The sequence below is a fragment of the Mauremys mutica genome, chromosome 1 (assembly GCF_020497125.1).
Source record: "Mauremys mutica isolate MM-2020 ecotype Southern chromosome 1, ASM2049712v1, whole genome shotgun sequence".
NCBI classification, from domain to species: domain Eukaryota; kingdom Metazoa; phylum Chordata; order Testudines; family Geoemydidae; genus Mauremys; species Mauremys mutica.
The window spans coordinates 209,291,911-209,310,900 of record NC_059072.1 but is presented as its reverse complement, the minus strand read 5'-3'; the positions used below and the strand labels follow the sequence as shown (position 1 = coordinate 209,310,900).

The following is an 18,990-nucleotide window of genomic DNA, read 5'->3' as shown; positions in this document are numbered from 1 at the left end:
GATGTGTTTTGAGGAGTGGGGGACAGAGTTCTGTAAATGAAGATGCCTGAGGCCACTGTGAAAGTGGTGGGTGATCACTCCTGAACTTTTAATGCTGGTTCTGTCTTCCTACTCTCACCACCAGCTTCTGCTCCCAGGTAGTTGTAACCAGCCAGGAGCAGAGGCAGAGATGGAGCATACCGTCTACACCTTGTTGTTCTTAAGTTATAATAAATATTGTTACCAATTCTTATTTTGTCCAACTTTTCTGAAATGAAAAAAATTGGGATGTTAATCAAAAACAAACAGTATGTCATGCAATTTCTCCTATTGAATGGAAAAAGTTGAACTTTTAGGTTAGATCTGTAGACAACTAGGGTGTTAGAAGTACAAATTTTTGTTAACACTTGAAATAAACACTGAAAACTATGCAACAAAAAAGTAACGTTACCATCTTTCTACATAAAATTGATCTTGATGTGTTTACCCATAACAATTTTCTGCTTTTCATTTTTTACTATGTAAGATAAATAAATAAAATGCACTGATTATAAAGTAACTTTGCATAAAATGTTGCAATTTTTTAATGTTTGTTTTTCCAGGGCGATTAAAGCATTTCAGGAGGTGCTTTATGTTGATCCCAGCTTTTGTCGAGCCAAGGAAATTCATTTGCGACTTGGGCTTATGTTCAAAGTGAATACAGACTATGAGTCTAGTTTAAAGGTAGGTTTTAAAATTCTTAAATTCTGTTTGGCAATTATTGCAAATTTCATTGCATTTTAAAACTGCAAATAATCTATAAGTTTACATTAGTAATATCGTAATTTTGAAAGTAGAAGTATACTTATACACAATATTTTAGTAATTGTAGAGTCTCTCAGAGAGGGTAACAGTAGAGGGTGTTTAAGTGCCAAATGAAAAGCCTGACAAAGCTGTGGGTAGGCACTGGCATTCCAGCAGTTTAAATTGAGTGTATAAATTCTTGGGTCAGTGCATGGGGAAGGAAAGTGTATAGAAGGGAGATGGAGAGGATGGTAAAGGAGTGACTAACATTGGCAGTTTGGGGTTCTAGAGATCTTTCCCTCCTCCTTTCAGTCTCCCCCATTGAAAACAAAGAGAAAATGTTTAGGAATTGGTGCCGTCAGGAAGCATTTATTCAAAATAAAATCAGTTCCCTTTCATCTTTTTATTTTGTTACAATTTTCCTACCTGACAACATATCCTGATTACTCTTGCACTTCCTTGTGCCTGAATGACCTCCTAGGGAAAGAAATCGCTGTCTGATCAGTTAGAAACTGTTTCTCAGTGTAGAATACCTCTTCCCACCCCCAACTTCTGCATCTTCTTTTCTTTACTTCCTTTTCTGTCCCCCCTCCTGCCTCATTCTTTGGTTTCCTTCTGTAATTTCTCTCCTTAAGTATCATTTGTTTTGTTTGCTCTTGGTCTCTCCGGTCCTTCCTTTTCTCACCCTGTACAAACCTGTAACCTTAAATTCACCTGTCCTGGAAGAAGGTTTTTTTTTTTTTTTTTTTTACAAGAACTTCATGTTATACAATGAAATCCACATTGCAGGGCAGAAAATATTTGAACATGAAATGTAATTTTAAGGTTATATTTCTGTATATTAAACCCTCTTGAGTCTATACATATGTCTGTTCTTCTTTTATCTCATTCTGCACTCTGTAACTCAACTTGCCTAAAACCAATAAGAAAAAATATTGGGCATTGGGAATGTAGAACTGCTTTGCTTTCCACTTTCTGCCAGTTTACTTTTCCTCAGATCTGCATTCTGCGTGCTATCTGAAGCACATCATCAAAAAGGGAAGTAGAGCATTGATCAGAGGAGTACTTCTACCTCAACCATACCCAGGAACATGTTAGCAACTAGCTTTCCATTCCCTGTCAGGAGGAGAAATCCCAGCTCATGAGCTTCAGGCAGAGCGAATAACTTTGATTAGAGAGAGAGAGAGGGAGAGTGTGAGTGTGTGTGTGTGTGTGTGTATGTAAAAGAAATAAAGTAACAAAGCAGGGCTGGGAAAGGCTGGAGGTTTGGCAGATCATGAGTAGGCTTGAATGCTGTACTATTTTGCCCTATTCCTTTGTATTTGTGGCATGCACATGTCATTGGATCCTATAAGTGTAGGCCAGAAAAAGAAGAGAAGAGTGGAAGGATTTTTTTAAGGAATGGTTTGGGCACAGAAAAAATGTGATAGTTTAATTTACAAGGAAGTATTAATTTTCCTTTAATTGTGCAGTGAAAAAATTTTGAGCATTTCACTTTTAGAAAAACAAAGCTGTTTGTTTATAGAAACTGGATATTAAACTCTTACCATTGAGCCATCTGATATAGTTCTGTCACTGAATTCAGTTGTGATGTAACAAGGAAAATTGATATGTAACAAAGCTGATTCTGAAACTTGTGACATAAGTAACTAATGTTATACTGCTATGTTGATTGCAAATCTGCTTATTTTTCTTCATATTTTGCTTTTTTTTTTAGTATTTGCTGTTCCTAAAAAGTGAAACTTAATAGTATAATAGACTTGGGAACATAAAAACTGTAGTTTCCTGACTGGTTCATTTACTTCAGTATTTTCCATTGTAACATACTCAGAAGTTAATGCAGACTTCTTGGGCAAAGTTATCCTGATGGAAAATCAGTTGACCTGGTTTTACAGTTGGCAATCTTGTTAATAATAATCTTAATTTCAGTGGAGCCTAGCCTCATTCTGTATAAATCTTCAGATACCTGGAATGAAGCAGAAGTTCCTTAGAGCTATGGTCTATCACATGTTGCATTCAGATATCAAATGGAGTGAGACAAGTTTTTCATGTGTGCACAGCGCCGCTATAACGTTGGGAGATAGTTGCTTAAAAAAATCTTGATTTAAAAAAAATGCATTTGTACAAAGTATTTTTTAACCATTGTAATTTGGCTAAACAAAAACATGTCTGACCATCAGGATTCTCTGTGGACCAAATCTTTCTAATGCCTGCCTCATCAGGAAGTGCTTAGTTGCCTTAAACTTCATGGAAGATGTGTGCTTTCTAGGTGCTTTCGAAAATCCCACCAGGTACTTGCCTGCATCCTTAGGTGTTTAAATACCTTTGAATATCTTGCTTTTAATCACTGTGTGTACAGCACTTTGTATAATATACATGTATCAGTCTTGCTTGATGCTGCATTAAACTAGGCTTTTGCATAGTATGTTTCTATAGTTACAGATATATGCACAAGTTACACTTTTGTGCAGTGAGTCCAACTGGTCATACTCCGAAAACTTCTGCAGTTTCATACAGAGTTGTGGTTAGAGGCTGCACAGGTCAGAAAATAAATAAATAAATAATCCCTAAATGAAAAGCACAAAGTAAGAAAGATGAAGAAAGTAGAGCGGTGATCAGAGCCATCCCTTGGGTATGGCGAATCGGGGCGACCGCCCTGGGCCCCGCGCTCTGGGTGGCCTTGCAGGTGAGGCGGGCGGGCCAGCGGAGTGAGGAGGTGAACGGCAGGCAGGTGGCGAGGAGCCCCCCCATCAGAACCTCCCCTCCCCCCCTAGTGCCTCCTGCCCACCAGGGGGCCCAGCCAATCAGCACCCCTCCCTCCCTCCCTTCTTCCCTCCCAGGACCTTCCACAGATCAGATGTTTCACGGCATCAGGAGGCGCTGGGGTGCAGGGGGAAGGAGGGAGGGCACAGCGTGCTCGGGGAGGGGGCGGAACTGGGTGGGGAAGAAGCAGGGTTGTGGTGGGGCCTTGGGGGAAGAGGTGGAGTGGGGGTGGAGCCAGGGGGAGCACACCACGACAGATAGGCACCAAGTTTCTAATGTCCCAAGCCCCACACTCCCCTAGGAATGGCCCTGTTTGTGATAGTCTCCCAAGGAGTCTTAACCAAGAGGTAGGGATAGGAAGTTTTCATGGGTAATGAACATTCCACCTTTACAGAGGGACAGTGGCAGATGAGTTACCCACATCCTGGAATATTGGAATTAATTTGACTTTTATTGTGAGGACCTTGGTACAAAGATTCAGGACACTAAAGGACAGGTATGAGTAATAAGATGTAGACAGCTTCAGATGATTGTTCAGAACTAACAGAGCTGGCCTTAAGAACGAACAATTGTCTGAGGCTGTGTGCTGACATAGCAACTCATTGTTCAGTTTAGTCTTCCTGTTTGACAGTGTGGCAGGAAGGGGAGGCAGCTCTCCATATTATGATCTCTTCTGGCTTTTTGGGGTCCCACAAATTACAGCACGGTTAATGTACTGTGAAATACTGTAATGGTTTTTGATGGTATTTAAACTTTTGTGTTTGTTTGTTATTGCTAAGAATAAAGTAATGGTCTTTTAATGCCAAGAGATGAGTCATCGTCAGTAGGAGTCTTGAGGCAAAGAGGAAAGGTCAATGTTTTCCATGATTTGTACACAATTTTAGAACATTAACATAAATCATCTATGTTTTATGTAAGCGGCTTTAAACATAATTTTTACTATTTTAAGGTTTCGGATTATAAGGATAATTATTAGAGTTATGCTCTTTACAAGGCATGAAATAAGCCCTCTTTAGAATGCTTTTTAAAATCATTACTTTTCCATTGTCTTAACATTGCTAGAGTTCAGACTGGCAAATTATAATTAGGACCTTTTGTACTCCTGTGATATTTTGGCCCCAGAATTTGGCACAGAATCCAGCACTTGTTGAATTTTGCTCTAGACTTTAAGCATACATTTTAAAAAAATGTTTCTAGTCCTTATGGTTGTAAAGAGAATGTTCCTCTGACAAACTTTGTGAAAACTGGTGTAATGTTGTCTTCGGAAACATCTGAGAAGCATGCGCTGCCTATTCATCATAATGCGGTGCAAATTCTGAAGTATAATGATGATGAATGCATTAGTGGTCTGTGGTATACAGTAGGTCAGAGTAGATGATTTGGCCTTATTCTGTGACTACTTAAAGGTCATTACTTTATTACTGATCACTTCAACAGAATCAACCAGGTAATATTTACTGCACAATCCTAAACCATTCCATACCTTATCAGGCTCCCCAACAATCCTATTCCCAGCCACTAAAACAAATACACCTCTACCCCGATATAACGCCGTCCTCGGGAGCCAAAAAATCTTACCGTGTTTTAGGTGAAACCGCGTTATATCAAACTTGCTTTGATCCACCGGAGCAGCCCCACCCCCCTGGAGCGCTACTTTACCGCATTATATCCGAATTCGTGTTATATCGGGTCACGTTATATCGAGGAAGAGGTGTAGCACTAGGAATACGATATTGATTGTAATATTCATTTTTATATTTATTCAGTCTGTTACAGTGGAATGCCACTGAATGAAGGACACCTTGACACAAAGTATCTGGACTAGGGCTGTTGATTAATCGCAGATAACTCACGTGATTAACTCAAAAAATTAATTGCGGTTTTAATTGCACTGTTAAACAATAGAATACCAATTGAAATTTATTAAATATTTTGGATGTTTTTCTACTTGTTCATATATATTGTGTTCTGTGTTGCAATTGAAATCAAAGTGTATCATTTTATTGCAAATATTTGCACTGTAAAAATGATAAACAAAAGAAAGTGTTTTTCAATTCACCCTATACAAGTTCTGTAGTGCAATCTTTGTTGTGAAAGTGCATCTTACAAATGTAGATTTTTTTTTGTTACATAATGCACTCAAAAACAAAACAGTGTAAAACTTCAGTGCCTGCCAGTCCACTCAGTCCTACTTCTTGTTAGCTAATCGCTAAGACAGACAAGTTTGTTTACATTTACAGGTGATAATGCTGCTCTCTTCTTATTTACAGTGTTACTCAAAAGTGAGAACAGGCATTTGCATGGTACTTTTGTAGCCAGCATTGCAAAGTATTTACGTGCCAGATAGCTAAACATTCATATGCCCCTTCATGTTTTGACCATCATTCCATAGGACATGCTTCTTCCATGCTGATGACGCTTGCTAAAATAATAATGACTTATTTAAATTTGTGACTGAATTCCTTGAGGGAGACTTGTATGTCCCCTGCTCTGTTTTACCCACATTCTGTTATATATTTCATGTTATAGCAGTCTTGGATGATGATCCAGCACATATTGTTTATTTTAAGAACAGTTTCACTGCAGATTTCACAAAACGCAAAGAAGATACCTATGTGAGATTTCTAAAGATAGCTACAGCACTCAACCCAAGATTTAAGAATCTGAAATGCCTTCCAAAATCTGAGAGGGACAAGGTGTAGATCATGCTTTCAGAAGTCTTAAAAGAGCAACACTCAGATGTGGAAACTACAGAACCTGAACCACCAAAAAAAGAAAATAAACCTTCTGTTGGTGGCATCTGACTCAGAAAATGAAAATGAACATGCGTTGGTGCGCACTGCTTTGGATTCTTACTGAGCAGAACCAGTCATCAGCATGGACGCATGTCCCCTGGAATGGTGGTTGAAGCACGAAGGGACATATGAATCTTTAGTGCATCTGGCATGTAAATATTTTGTGATTCTGGCTACAACAATGCCATGAGAATGCCTGTTCTCACTGTCAGGTAAGGTAAATGAGAACCGGGAAGTATTATATCCTGCAAATGAAAACAAACTTGTTTGTCTGAGCGATTGGCTTAACAAGAAGTAGGACTGAGTGGACTAGCAGGCTCTAAAATTTTACATTGTTTTATTTTTGAATGCAGGGTTTTTTTGTACATAATTCTACATTTGTAAGTTCAACTTTCATCATATAGAGATCGCACCACAGTACTTGTATTAGGTGAATTGAAAAATACTATTTGTTTTTTTACAGTGCAAGTATTTGTAATAAAAAATAAATACAAAGTGAGCACTGTACACTTTGTATTCTGTTGTAATTGAAATCAATACATTTGAAAATGTAGAAAACATCTAAAAATATTTAAATAAATGATATTCTATTATTGTTTAACAGTGCGATTAATCTGGACCTAATAATAATCAGACTGGAAAAATACTCTCTCTCAGGATGAATAGGACTCTATCTTTGGGAAAGCTGTGAGCAGCTGAATATGCACTAGAGCAGAGGTTCTCAAACTGGGGGTCGGGGCCCCTCAGGGGGTCGCGAGGTTATTACATCAGGGGTCGTGAGCTGTCAGACTCCATCCCAAACCCTGCTTTGCCTGCAGCATTTATAATGGTGTTAAATATATAAATAAGTGTTTTTAATTTGTAAGGCGGGGTCGCACTGAGAGGCTTGCTGTGTGAAAGAGGTCGCCAGTACAGTAGTTTGAGAAACACTGCACTTGAGCTATCCATCTTCAGACTAGAGAAGTTGGTACTGCATGAATTCTCATTCACCAGGTTATTGTCACAAACAAAAGAAGTAGAAAAATGTATTTAATTAAACCTCTCATTCAACAGAAATTCATGGTTTTGCAAATGCTGTTCCAACTCCCCCACTAGTGGAAACCTTGCTTCTTGCTACTGACATAGGTGGGTGGATTTTTCATATCCCATTTTTAGAAGACATCAACCACACAACCTCATTTGGTGCTTTTGCTGTCTACAAAAGAGACTTATGGAGCCCAATGAGCAGTGTGTTGCAGAACTCCTGCCCAGTTACATCCAGGTTGGAGAACCACTTTGTGGGAGAGATGACTACAGTCTGTATCCACCTTCTTTGTTTGTCTCTCATCTCTCCTATTGAAAGGGGCCTCCTGGTACCATGACAGACCCTCACCCCTAGTAAAACATGCCTCTACAACTCCCATCCCTCTTCATTCCCAAGTCTAATTGGCTATCCTACTACACTGGGACTACTGAATGTGTGTAGGTAATATTTCTATCCATAGAACAACAGGACACCTGCTACAAAACCATGAGGAAGTGCTAAAAATTATGAGGTAAACTAAATTGTGTAGGGGTGACTACTAAAGGGTTTGAGTTTCAATCCTACTAGTCTTAAAAAAAAAAAAATGCAGGGACTCAGAACAAGAGTTTAAAATCTTCTATATACACATGTTAACGGTATCTGCTTTGAAGCAATCAATCACTATCCCATCACTTATTCAACTTACTGTAATGCCTGTAATTTTTTTTTGTAGGATATGTTTGAATACCTGTGGTATCATTATTTGAGTTTGTAACTTAAACTACTGTGAGGGTAATAAGTTGAAAAATTAGGGAGTTATTGTTGCCATGCTCCCATTAGAGAATCAAAAATGCATGAGTGAAGATGTGTAGCAGCATGGCCCTGTGTCATCTTTTTTAAGTTAAGAAAGTTGGGCTATTTTCAAGCCTTCAAAATGTTGTTTCACCGCATTTATTTTTCAAACATGGTTAAAGCATTAATTAAGAGCTGTAAATATGTCAGGGTTAAAGTTCTTAAATCAGTTTTTAATTGGAACAAAAACGGTTGAACTAGTTCAATTACATTTACTAATGAAAAGTCTTAGTTAATATTTAAACTCATTAATGCAAAATATTTCACTATAATCCTATTCCTCTGGGAACTATTTGAAAAAAGTATAAAATACTTTTAAAAAGATGAACATTTCTTTGTATTTGTATCTTTAGCTGTTCAGGTGGCTGTCTCTGTCTAAAGAAAAAAAAAGCATTTTGTGGGCTGAAGCTCAAGCATGATAAAATCTGTCAAAAGATTATTTTTAAACAATTGTAGGTAAACGGAAAATAAGGGTTGCAATTTAAAGTGCTCTTTAACTCTTGCACAGATTGACCAGTTCTGTTTATCTGTATGCTATATACCCACACATGTTCTTTGACAAATCATAATTACTTAACAAGGTAGGAAGCTTTGTAATTGAATCAACAGCTGGAATTGTTCATACAGGTTTTTTTTTATTATGGATCACTGAATCTCATGCATTAAGGAGATCTTTCTCCTAATCAGTTTGCTACTTACCTCCTGTAGGAAAACTAAAGTATTATATAGAAAATATTCTAGTCACTGTATCCTGTAATTACACAAAGGAGTAAATTGCTAAAAATTGGCTTGTTTGACATTCTGTGCTTCTGATTTCTTAAAAGAAAAATAAACAGTAAAAAGAAAAATAAGTGTGATTCAAAATCTTTAAAAATTCAGGCTAATGAATATCAGTAGCACTCCATTTTTTTCAGTCTATGGACCTTAACTTCATTCTAGATTATTTAATACAGCAATTCACATTTCTTGGCTTGTCTTCCCTGCCGTGTTAGCTCAAAGTATAGGTTTAGTGTTGTCCCTACCCAGTTCCCCATGCACACACAATGATCTCTAGCTTCAGCTAGGTGATGCGTTTTGACTTGTTAGGGGGGTATGGGTTGGAGGTCCAAATGCTGCTGCTGTTTGAGCTGTAATGCAGTGGGGACTCAGCTATTCTGTTGCTGCTATTTCAAATGCTTTGTGCTACTTGAGTGTTGTTTTGCAGTGTGACTGTTCGCAGGAGCTAGAAAAAAACAGGAGTACTTGTGGCACCAAATGTATTTGAGCATAAGCTTTCGTGGGCTACAGCCCACTTCATCGGATGCATGCAGTGGAAAATACAGTAGGAAGATATATGTGTGTGTGTGTGTGTGTATGTATGTGTATATACACACAGAGAGAACATGAAACAATGGGTGTTACCATACACACTATAAGGAGAGTGATCAGTTAAGGTGAGCTATTATCAGCAGGAGAGAAAAAGAACTGTTTGTAGTGGTAATGAGCTAGGTTAACTTGAGAGCAGTTAACTCCAGTACAGATAATTGAGCTAACACTGCAGCAAAGACAGGCCCTCAATTTCTCCCCTGTGGTAGTCTTTTGGACTGTAGTTTAACTAACCTCTGAGATGCTGTACAACTAAAGGCTTAATGTTTTGCCATGTTCAGATTTGTAGCCAACATGAGTACTCAGATATGGTTGTGACAAACATTACAATGCACTATTTAAGAGATTGCCTGGGAAGAGAGAACCTTCTTTTGGCCAGTGAAAATCCAGTTTTCATTAATTTTTGTTACTTGAGTAGGATTTTACAGCTATGGTTGGTTGAGCAAGTGATTCTTCTGAACAGATCGATCTCATTCAGTTTATGTAAATATATGACCTTTGTTGATTCTGTCTTGAGCACTTTTCTTTTGTCCTATTCTCGTAGCTGATTTCTGGTGTTTTGATTGTATGGTGTAGGATGAAAGAAACGATGTTTATGCCTCACAAACCTCTTTCCATAAAACATGAATTAATTCCAACTTTGGAGGACCCTGGAGAGCAGAGTTGGTCTGGCAGCACGTGCTGCACATCATCTCCTCCACCCCCCATGCTTGGCAAATGGTGCCTTGGGTATGTGCCAACACTTTGATTACGCAAGGCTTACTGTGTCCTAGTTATCTGAACAAAGACAGCTCTAAGGAACATACATATCACACCTGGGTCATATAGTCAGAAAAAGCTATCTCTGACAGAATTGCACTGAGATCAGGCTTTCCCCAGTGGTAAGTTGATGTCAGAATTGTCTGCTTCCAAATGATGGCTTGCTTAGTGTGCTAAATAAATGTACAGCTGTCAATTAGCAAAACTTGTTGCATCACACTAGAGATAAGAAAAGGGGTTAGACTCACCATTTAAAAACATTTATTAAAGGTTTTGATTTACAAATTACTCTTATTGAATGCCTTGCAGTAAGATTGGCAAATGTTACCTTTTGTATTTGTTGGTTTTCTTTTAATAGATTAAAACAATAAAAAAATCACGTATTTGACCTCTTTAATGCTAAAGGTATGTAAATGAGGACGATAAATACTTTTAAAGAGAATTAGTGATTCTGTGTGTCTGTAATACACTCACTTTTAGTAGTAAGAGTGAACAGAATGTTTTAAATTAGATTTAATTCTGTTATTTTCATTTTATGATTGGGTTTAATACATTCAGTAATTGAGTACATACGCAAGCACTGTACTTTAAATTTCTCAGAAAGATTACATCAGAAATTATCACAATCATATAGGGAAGTCAAGGACTCTAAAGGAGACAAAACAGTCTTCTGATAATTGTACTATTATAGATTGTTACAAATCAAGCTATTTCATTACTTCAGCTGTAGCACTTGAAATGAAAAGACACTTTTTAACATTCAGAACAGAGCCTTCTAGGTAAATCCTCTTACTCAGGATTTGAATTTCTATAGACTGCTGTCTGCCTTGAGGTATTGTATGTCGTCTCTGAACTGCAGCGGCCTCTCCTGCATAACAACTATTTCACACAGCAGTAGACAGCTTCAGTACCGCAATATTTGTGTGAGGTGCAGATGTTTGCTAGCTGCTTCTGTTTGTTGCAGAAATGGGAGTTGGAAATTAACACGGTGTTTTGTAAATTTTGGTGTTGATAGTAGTAACTTATGGGATTGTTTGTGACTGATTAGCTTAATTTATTAGGCTGCATGGTTATTTTTTTGTCTATATTGACTACCTGAAAGGAGGCTGTTGTTTGTTGTAACCAACTAGAGGTGTAGGGTGGTTCATGTGTGTTTGTGCTTGAAAGATTGTTGGTTTTGTATATGCAGCTTTTGTAATAATTGTTTTGTATAAGTGCCTTGTTTTTCTATAAAATCTATATACCTGTTCAGGATTATCTGTAGTTTTTACAGTGTGATTTGCTAAATGGTGCAGTCAGAAATGGATAACATTTTGGAATATTTGAGACACTGCTGTGGAATTTGAAATTGTAAGGTAATGTGTGTGGTTTTTTCCTATTTAGTGAGAATATTCCTGCTGTCTCACTGTGTAGTGTTGAATACGGGTAGATTTAAATGCTGAAATGGGCATTTCTACTTATGCAGTTATCTGTGTTCTCTCACTGGGTCTGATGAACATAACCATTCTGAAGAGGAACCGCCAAATAAGTGTCAAATATTTCATTTTTGATCTGTTCATTTTGTATAATAGTATTACTAGGTGAAAGCAAATCTGTATCTTTCTGTTTTATGTTAAACATTAATAGGTCATGATAGTGTCCGTGTAAAATTTAGGCCCTTGCATAGGCCTAAATATACAGGTCTGTACATCTTTTTCTATCAGAAAAAATGTAAAGGAGACCTTTTGATTAATTTTGTTTAATCGTTTTTAAGTTGCCTGCTTAGTATTGCTATGGTAACAGACTAAAGGATGTCTCTGGGGCACACAGCCTGCATTGCAATGCAAGTGAGAGGAGATTTTAACTTCTCTATCACTGCTGAGCCCTCAAAAAGAAAACAGGCAAGTCTAAGCAATAAGCTAATATTATTGTTTTGGTCTAATCTTTTCATTTTATTTTGGAAGTCATGTGTGTCCAGTGTTTTCTGTGTTCTTTTTTTGGTGATTGAATTGTTCAAAAGTATTCATGATGCTGATATGATAAACTAGGATTTATAATTAATGTTGAGATGACTTCATTTTTGGCAACTATTTGTATGCATGGATGAAGTTGACAGAATGTAGTAAGGATGTCTGTTCCATTTATGTATGGCTTAGAGAGCATCCTTGTAATTGGGTGGTGCAGCACTAGTCTTTATAATTTATCTTGAATTGTAACACTGTAGTTGGTATTTTTAATTGTTTGATTTTAAGCTGGTCATAGATATGTCTAAATAAAAGTCCTGTGTATTATGGAACCTTGTTATAGTATCATTCTTGTGAGTCAAATTCTATTGAGATGTTATTAGAGTGGTATCCTTGTGTTTACAACTATCTTGAAAAGAGGGTGAGTGCATCACTTACCCTGGAACTTAGTTTTAAATGTTCTTGCTTCATTAATAACAGCTACTGTCGCTTAACTGCTTGGTACTCTAGACACCAGCAAATAAAATGCCATACTTGCATACTAACAAGATTATGTATAATTGTTCAGTAGCCTCATTTACATGATTTGTATTTCATATTAAATTTGGATTTAGTCAGTATCTAAACGTTGCTGTTACAATCTCAATTACAAATCAAGTATCTTATCTGCTTAATTGAAATTTAGTACTTGCAATACGTACCAATATTCAGTAGGCCTTGTACATTGCAGTAAGAAAATATTAATCCAAACTCTACACTGTATGTAGGAGATTTGTTTTCTATGAAGTTTCTTGAAAAATGCTGAAGCATTTAGGTTTGTATGCATATTCCATCTATTTTGTTACACCCAGTTACTCTTAGTTCTCAGTTTTCATGTTAACTGAATTAATGTGAAACTTGTACAGTAGAACCTCAGAGTTACAAACACCCCAGGAATGGAAGTTGTTCACAACTCTGAACAAAAAAAATTATGGTTGTTCTTTCAAAAGTTTACAACTGGACATTGTCTTAATACAGCTTGAAAACTTTACTATGCAGAAGAAAAATGCTGCTTTTAACCATCTTAATTTAAGTAAAACAAGCACAAACAGTTTTCTTATCTTATAAAAACTTCTTTAAACTTTCCCTTTATTTTTTAGTAGTTTTACATTTAACACAGTACTGTATTGTATTTGCTTTTTTTTCTCTTTTGATCTCTGCTGCCTGATTGCCTGGTTCTAAATGAAGTGTGTGGCTGACTGGTCAGTTTGTAACTCTGGAATTCATAACTTTGAGGTTCTACTGAAATTGGTCACGTCTAAACTTCCTTGTAGACAAACTTTATTACTTTGATTGTTTGGCTTCCCCTCTGGAGAAGGGAAATGCTTAAGAAATAAATTCAGAGTTTATATATTTTTAAATGAAATCTTATAATATTCAGTACAGTCAGACACAATTCCAAATATTTTACAGAAACTGTCTTTTTTAAATAAAAAACTGGGACAATTGGTTTCTAAGTGGTTATGAAAATTGTAACTTTTTATCTGAAGTCATTTATTTTTAATGCTTTAATATCTTGTTAAACAGGTGAGATGCTTCAAATCACTGTACTTCTGAATCTATTTTATTTTCCTGTAGTAAATATGCCATTTAATGACTTGCACGTTTATTTGCATGGGACTCTGAAATGGCTATGATTTGGTCTCAGTTGTTGTGAAGGTCAAATAAATGCTTGAACAGATCTTGACCATTCAAATGATGAAGTCATTCTTTTAGAAACTTACTACCCTAACTATTTCATAAAATATCTGTTCTAAACTTAATTGTTAGAAGTATTGTTGTTTAAGTTCATGAAACATTCTGTAAAATTATTTTACTTTCCTCTAATGAAACATATCTGCTAAAGATAAAATTTCAAAAGATTATATATTAGTTCTTGCATTTCAGCCTAACTGACTCATGTAAAATAGTATATTTGATTTCAAATAGAAACATTTTGTTTCTGTATTAAAATTTCTCTAAATTATGACTATCAAACAAGTAAACAATATTAATTCTTTTTCAGCATTTTCAGTTAGCTTTGGTTGACAGCAATCCCTGCACTTTGTCCAATGCGGAAAGTAAGTATTTTTAAGATTTTGATTTATGTATTTTGTTGCATATATAGAAAAATGCCATATATACAGAGCTACAACTGTTTTTAACTTGCCTCTTTTAAAATGGCAGTTTTGGACAATGAGTACTTGAGGAATTTTCCTCATAGAATTGTTGAAGCTGGTGACACTGTCTGATGTAGGTAGCTATGGTTACCCAGGCTGCATAAATGAACATGAAACCAACTACTGTGAATAGTTTGTGTCAAATATAGATGTGCCAATGGAATTATAAAATTACTGTCATCGTAAGAAATGGAAGAAATAGTGATCCAGGAGAGTCATACCTCATCAGTGTCTTTGAAGAGCTAAGGTTTGGGGAGGAATTGCTATTTCTTTTTGTTGTAGACAGTGTTTGTCATATCTTATAGTTTTTAAAAGAAACTCTATAAACCTAGTCACTTTCTATTTTATTATAGAAATATTTTAATACAATAGTAAAAATCCTATATTATACATAAGAATGATACAATATTAAAGTAATACAAATTATCTATTTCATTATTGGATAAGATAAAATTTGGTTATGTTGCTGTATTATCTCACTTCAAAGGCATTAATTTAATTCAGAAACATTTCTACATTTCTTCACAATATTCCATTTGAATATGGATCAAATTTACAATGTACAGTTCTTCTTTGAGTGCTTGCGCATGTCCATTTCATTCTAGATGTGTGCATTACAGTGCACTAAAGCTGAAGAATGTTTTCCCATACCAGGGAAGTGCATGCACCCTCATGCCAGTAGCCAAGGTTAAAAAGGGGTAGAGGTGTCCCAGCCACCCCCTGCAGTTCCTTCTCCTCACCTGTGGTCAGGGGTGGGGGTGTGTGTGTGTGTGAGAGAGAGAGAGAGAGAGAGAGCATGTCTCAAGCTCTTTCCTCTTCTGTTTAGGAAAACTTGAGGGTTTTGTATTGTAAATAATTAGTTTAGTACTGTTGTAGTTATAATTTCCATTAGCGGTACTTATCATGAAAAAATTCTTGGTTCTTATCTTATTTTCCTTTGAGGTTTTAGCTCAAAACTGCGGCATGTCTAAGTACGTGGGATTTAGGTGGTGTTGGGGCTGTAGCGAATCTACGCTGGTCAGCTGTCCTCACTCCACTGTTTAAAGTGTTTGGGAGAAAGGCACTTGAGGCATAAATGCATCGTCTGTAGTGGATTTAAGACCAGGGCTAAGAAGTTGAGAAATTCAACATAAGAGAGATCCTCATGAAAGCGGCTTTTTGCCACCCAGCCTCTTGTTACGTGGGGATTCAAACATGACTCCATCTCAGAGCATACCACCAGACTTCTTGGTGGCATCCCCACATCACAGAGAGTCAAAGAGGAGATACCATTCTCTATCTCTGATACTGCACAAACAGCAGAAAAAGTCTTCCTCTTTGAGGGCTAGGTGCCTAACAGACTAACACCAGATGAAGACCAGTACTGAGGTTAATGCAAAGTCGTCTCCTGCTAGGCACCTTCCAGTACCTCATTCTAACAGTGTAGAGTCATTGACTGCAGCACCTCATGTGGTATTATTGAGACCTACTCCATTGCCAGGACCTTCAGAGGCATCAGCTTCTATACAGAGGATGCCTGAGGCATACGCAGTGGCCTCCTGTGTCTATCGGTGCTGGACTCACCACTGACGCAGGATGATGTCCGGGAATTGACTATTCTTACCCCAGGCCTCAGTACTGAGACCTTTCATCTGCACCTGCATGTTCAGTGCCATCTGGGACTGAATCTTTTTTGGTACTGTCAGGGTATGGAAGCACTATTGTGCAGCAAGGCAGATGTATGGTTCCCTTCAGGAGGAAAGCTTTGGATGCTTTCTCCAGTACTGTCTGCCCCGCATTGGTCCAGGTGCCAGTCTCTGTCTGCTTCACCCAGTACTGTGTCAGCTTGGCATTCAGACTGTGCTAACTCATCCTCTGAATTGGAGGTGGGATCTTGCACTTCAGGATCTTATTACAGAACGGTTTGTGCATCTCATTTCTCCTTATGCCGGGCAAGGCCTTGGCACCGTGATTATTATAGTAGAAGTCCAGGAATAGGATGCCTTGGGTTTGTGCTCTAGTATTATATCTAATATAACAGTGGCCTTTCTCAAATCCATGGGGGTAGCCCCAGAATTAAGGTCTTTCTCTCCTAGATAGAGATCTACCAAAATCTCTGTGAAGGTGCTGTTCTCCATCTGGTACTGTAGCAGCTGAGGAACCTTATCCCTCCAATATCTGACCCTTCTGTCACAGATATTCATCAGACAACAGCAGACTGACATGATAGTGTCTCTGTTCAGCACTTCTTCATCATCACCAGATGAGGATGCGCTCTCAGATGTCATTGTCCCCTGTTCTGAATGATGATAAAATGTACCAGGAACTTAAGAAAAGGGTAGTCACTTCCCTCGGTGTTCCAGTTGAACTGGCCCAGGATAATACACACAAGTTAGTGGATATTTTACATTCTGCAGGACTTGCTAGAGTGGCTCTGCCTATTAATGAGACCATCTTAGAACCCACCAAAATTCTTTAGCAAACTCACTTTTCTCTGACACACACTGCCAAAGAATGGCGAAAAGATACCAAGTTCCCTCCCAGGGACATGAGTATTTCTATTCACAGCCAGCCCTGGGATTTTTGGTGGTGGCAGCTGTGAATCAGAAAGCAAGACAAGGGCAATCTAAATCGACTCCCAAGGGCAAAGATGCAAAAAGCTTGGATTTATTTCAGAAAAATGTTTATTCTTCATTAGGATTGCAGTTAAGAATTGAAAACCATGAAGCTGTCTTAGCTTACTATGATTACTCTAGTTGGGACTCAGTGTTGAAATTTGTTGACAAGTTGCCAGGTGGTGATAAAGAGTTCAGAGCTCTTGTAGATAAAAGCTGCCTGATAGTAAGATCATCATTACAGGCTGTATTGAATGAGGTAGATTCAGCAGCTTGGGTGATGGCAACAGCAGTCACGGTACATCGTGGTTCTTGGCTTCAGTCATCTGGCATTTTAGCTGAAGTCCAGCAAATAATTGAGGATGTCCCCTTTCAGGCCCCAAGTTTACTTTCTGGTAAGACAGACAAAGCTTTGTATTTTCTAAGATATAGGGCAATCCTTAAGTCTTTGGGCATATATTCCCCAGGCCCTAAGAGAATGCAGTTCCATCCTCAGTTCCAGCAGAGGAAGCTGTTCTACCCAATAAGGCAGCCAGACCAATCCAGGAGATGACATACGTTTCAGAGGAAGAGAGTAACTCTGCCTCCTCTGTTTTCTGCTACTTCCACACAATCTGTAACATCAAAGCAGTTTATTTGACTCCCTAGTCAAGGCCAGTGAACCACTCACCCTAATTTCTTCTCCCTTTGGCAGCAGGGTTCTCAGCACAGTGGAACAGGAATATATACTGCAATTTACCTCTATTTCTCCCCCTCCCTATCCCCATTGAGGGGCCATTCTCACAAGACTATGAACTTCTTGAATTAATAATCTATTACAGTTAGGGGCAGTGGAAGAAGTACTTCCTCAGCATTGGGTGAAGGGAGTCTCTTCTCACTATTTTCTCATTCCATAGTCCAAGGGAAGTCTCAAACCTATTTTAGACCTACAAACCACAACAGATACATAAAAAATAAAGTTTTGTGTGATTACTTTAACATCATTTCACAAAGGATTTCTTTCTGGATCTCCTCCTGTTCTTGTCTGTACTACAACATTGCTGCAGCTCCACTATCTCACAGAATTTTAGCACACTCTATCAGAGCACAAGCAGCATTGGTTGCTTTCTTGGTTTACGTTTCTAGGGTTGCAGCTTGATCACCTATTCCCATCCCTAGACTACAATTATTAAAGAGTGCCTAGTTCCATATGGCCATTCACCAGAACCACTGGAGGTTTTTTAGATTTGTTGCAGCAGATGTTTATCAGTTTATGGTTCTCCCTTTCAGCCTATCATCAGCCCTTTGAGTCTTCACAAAGTGCATGGCAGTGGTTATGGCACATCTCAGTAAGACAGGGGTCCAGGTGTACCCATGTCTGGACAGCTGGTTGGTTCGAAGTCAGTCCAGACAAGTAACAATGGCCATTGGGACAATCCAATTTGTCTTCCACTTGTTGGGCCTGTTGATCAACAAGGACAAATCAGCTCTTTTCCATGTGCAGAGAATCAAATTCATAGGAGAGGTTCTTGGCTCGACCACAGTTAGTGTATTTACCTCAGGCCAGGTTTCAGGTGATTTTGTAACTACGCAAAAACATCAAGGCATATCCTTGTACGACAGAGGAATTGCCTGAAATCTCTAGGTCATATGATGGCTTGTACATATATAACTCACAATGCCATACGTCACTTCAGAGTCATGCAGCGGTGGTTGAAGTCTCTCTACCATTCCTCTTATTACCCACTTGACATGCAGACTCACATACCTGCAGTGGGAGAAGGGATAGCTCAGTGGTTTGAGCATTGGGCTGCTAAACCCAGGGTTGTGAGTTCAGTCCTTGAGGGGGCCACCTAGGGATCTGGGGCAAAATCAGTACTTGGTCCTGCTAGTGAAGGCAGGCGGCTCAATGACCTTTCAGGGTCCCTTCTAGTTCTGTGAGATAGGTACATCTCTATTTATTATTAGGTGTTTGGC

General features: G+C 38.1%; 1 protein-coding gene across 7 annotated transcripts in view; it reads left to right on the top strand.

Moving 5' to 3' along the window:
- The window catches only part of KDM6A (lysine demethylase 6A), a 303,262-nt gene that overhangs the window by 157,769 nt on the left and 126,503 nt on the right, over positions 1–18,990 (top strand). For all 7 annotated transcript variants that reach the window (XM_045002630.1, XM_045002631.1, XM_045002629.1 and 4 more), the window contains 2 exons: positions 582–702; positions 14,287–14,341. In XM_045002630.1, the coding sequence (XP_044858565.1) occupies positions 582–702; positions 14,287–14,341 (176 nt within the window). The remainder of the gene's footprint in view (positions 1–581; positions 703–14,286; positions 14,342–18,990) is intronic.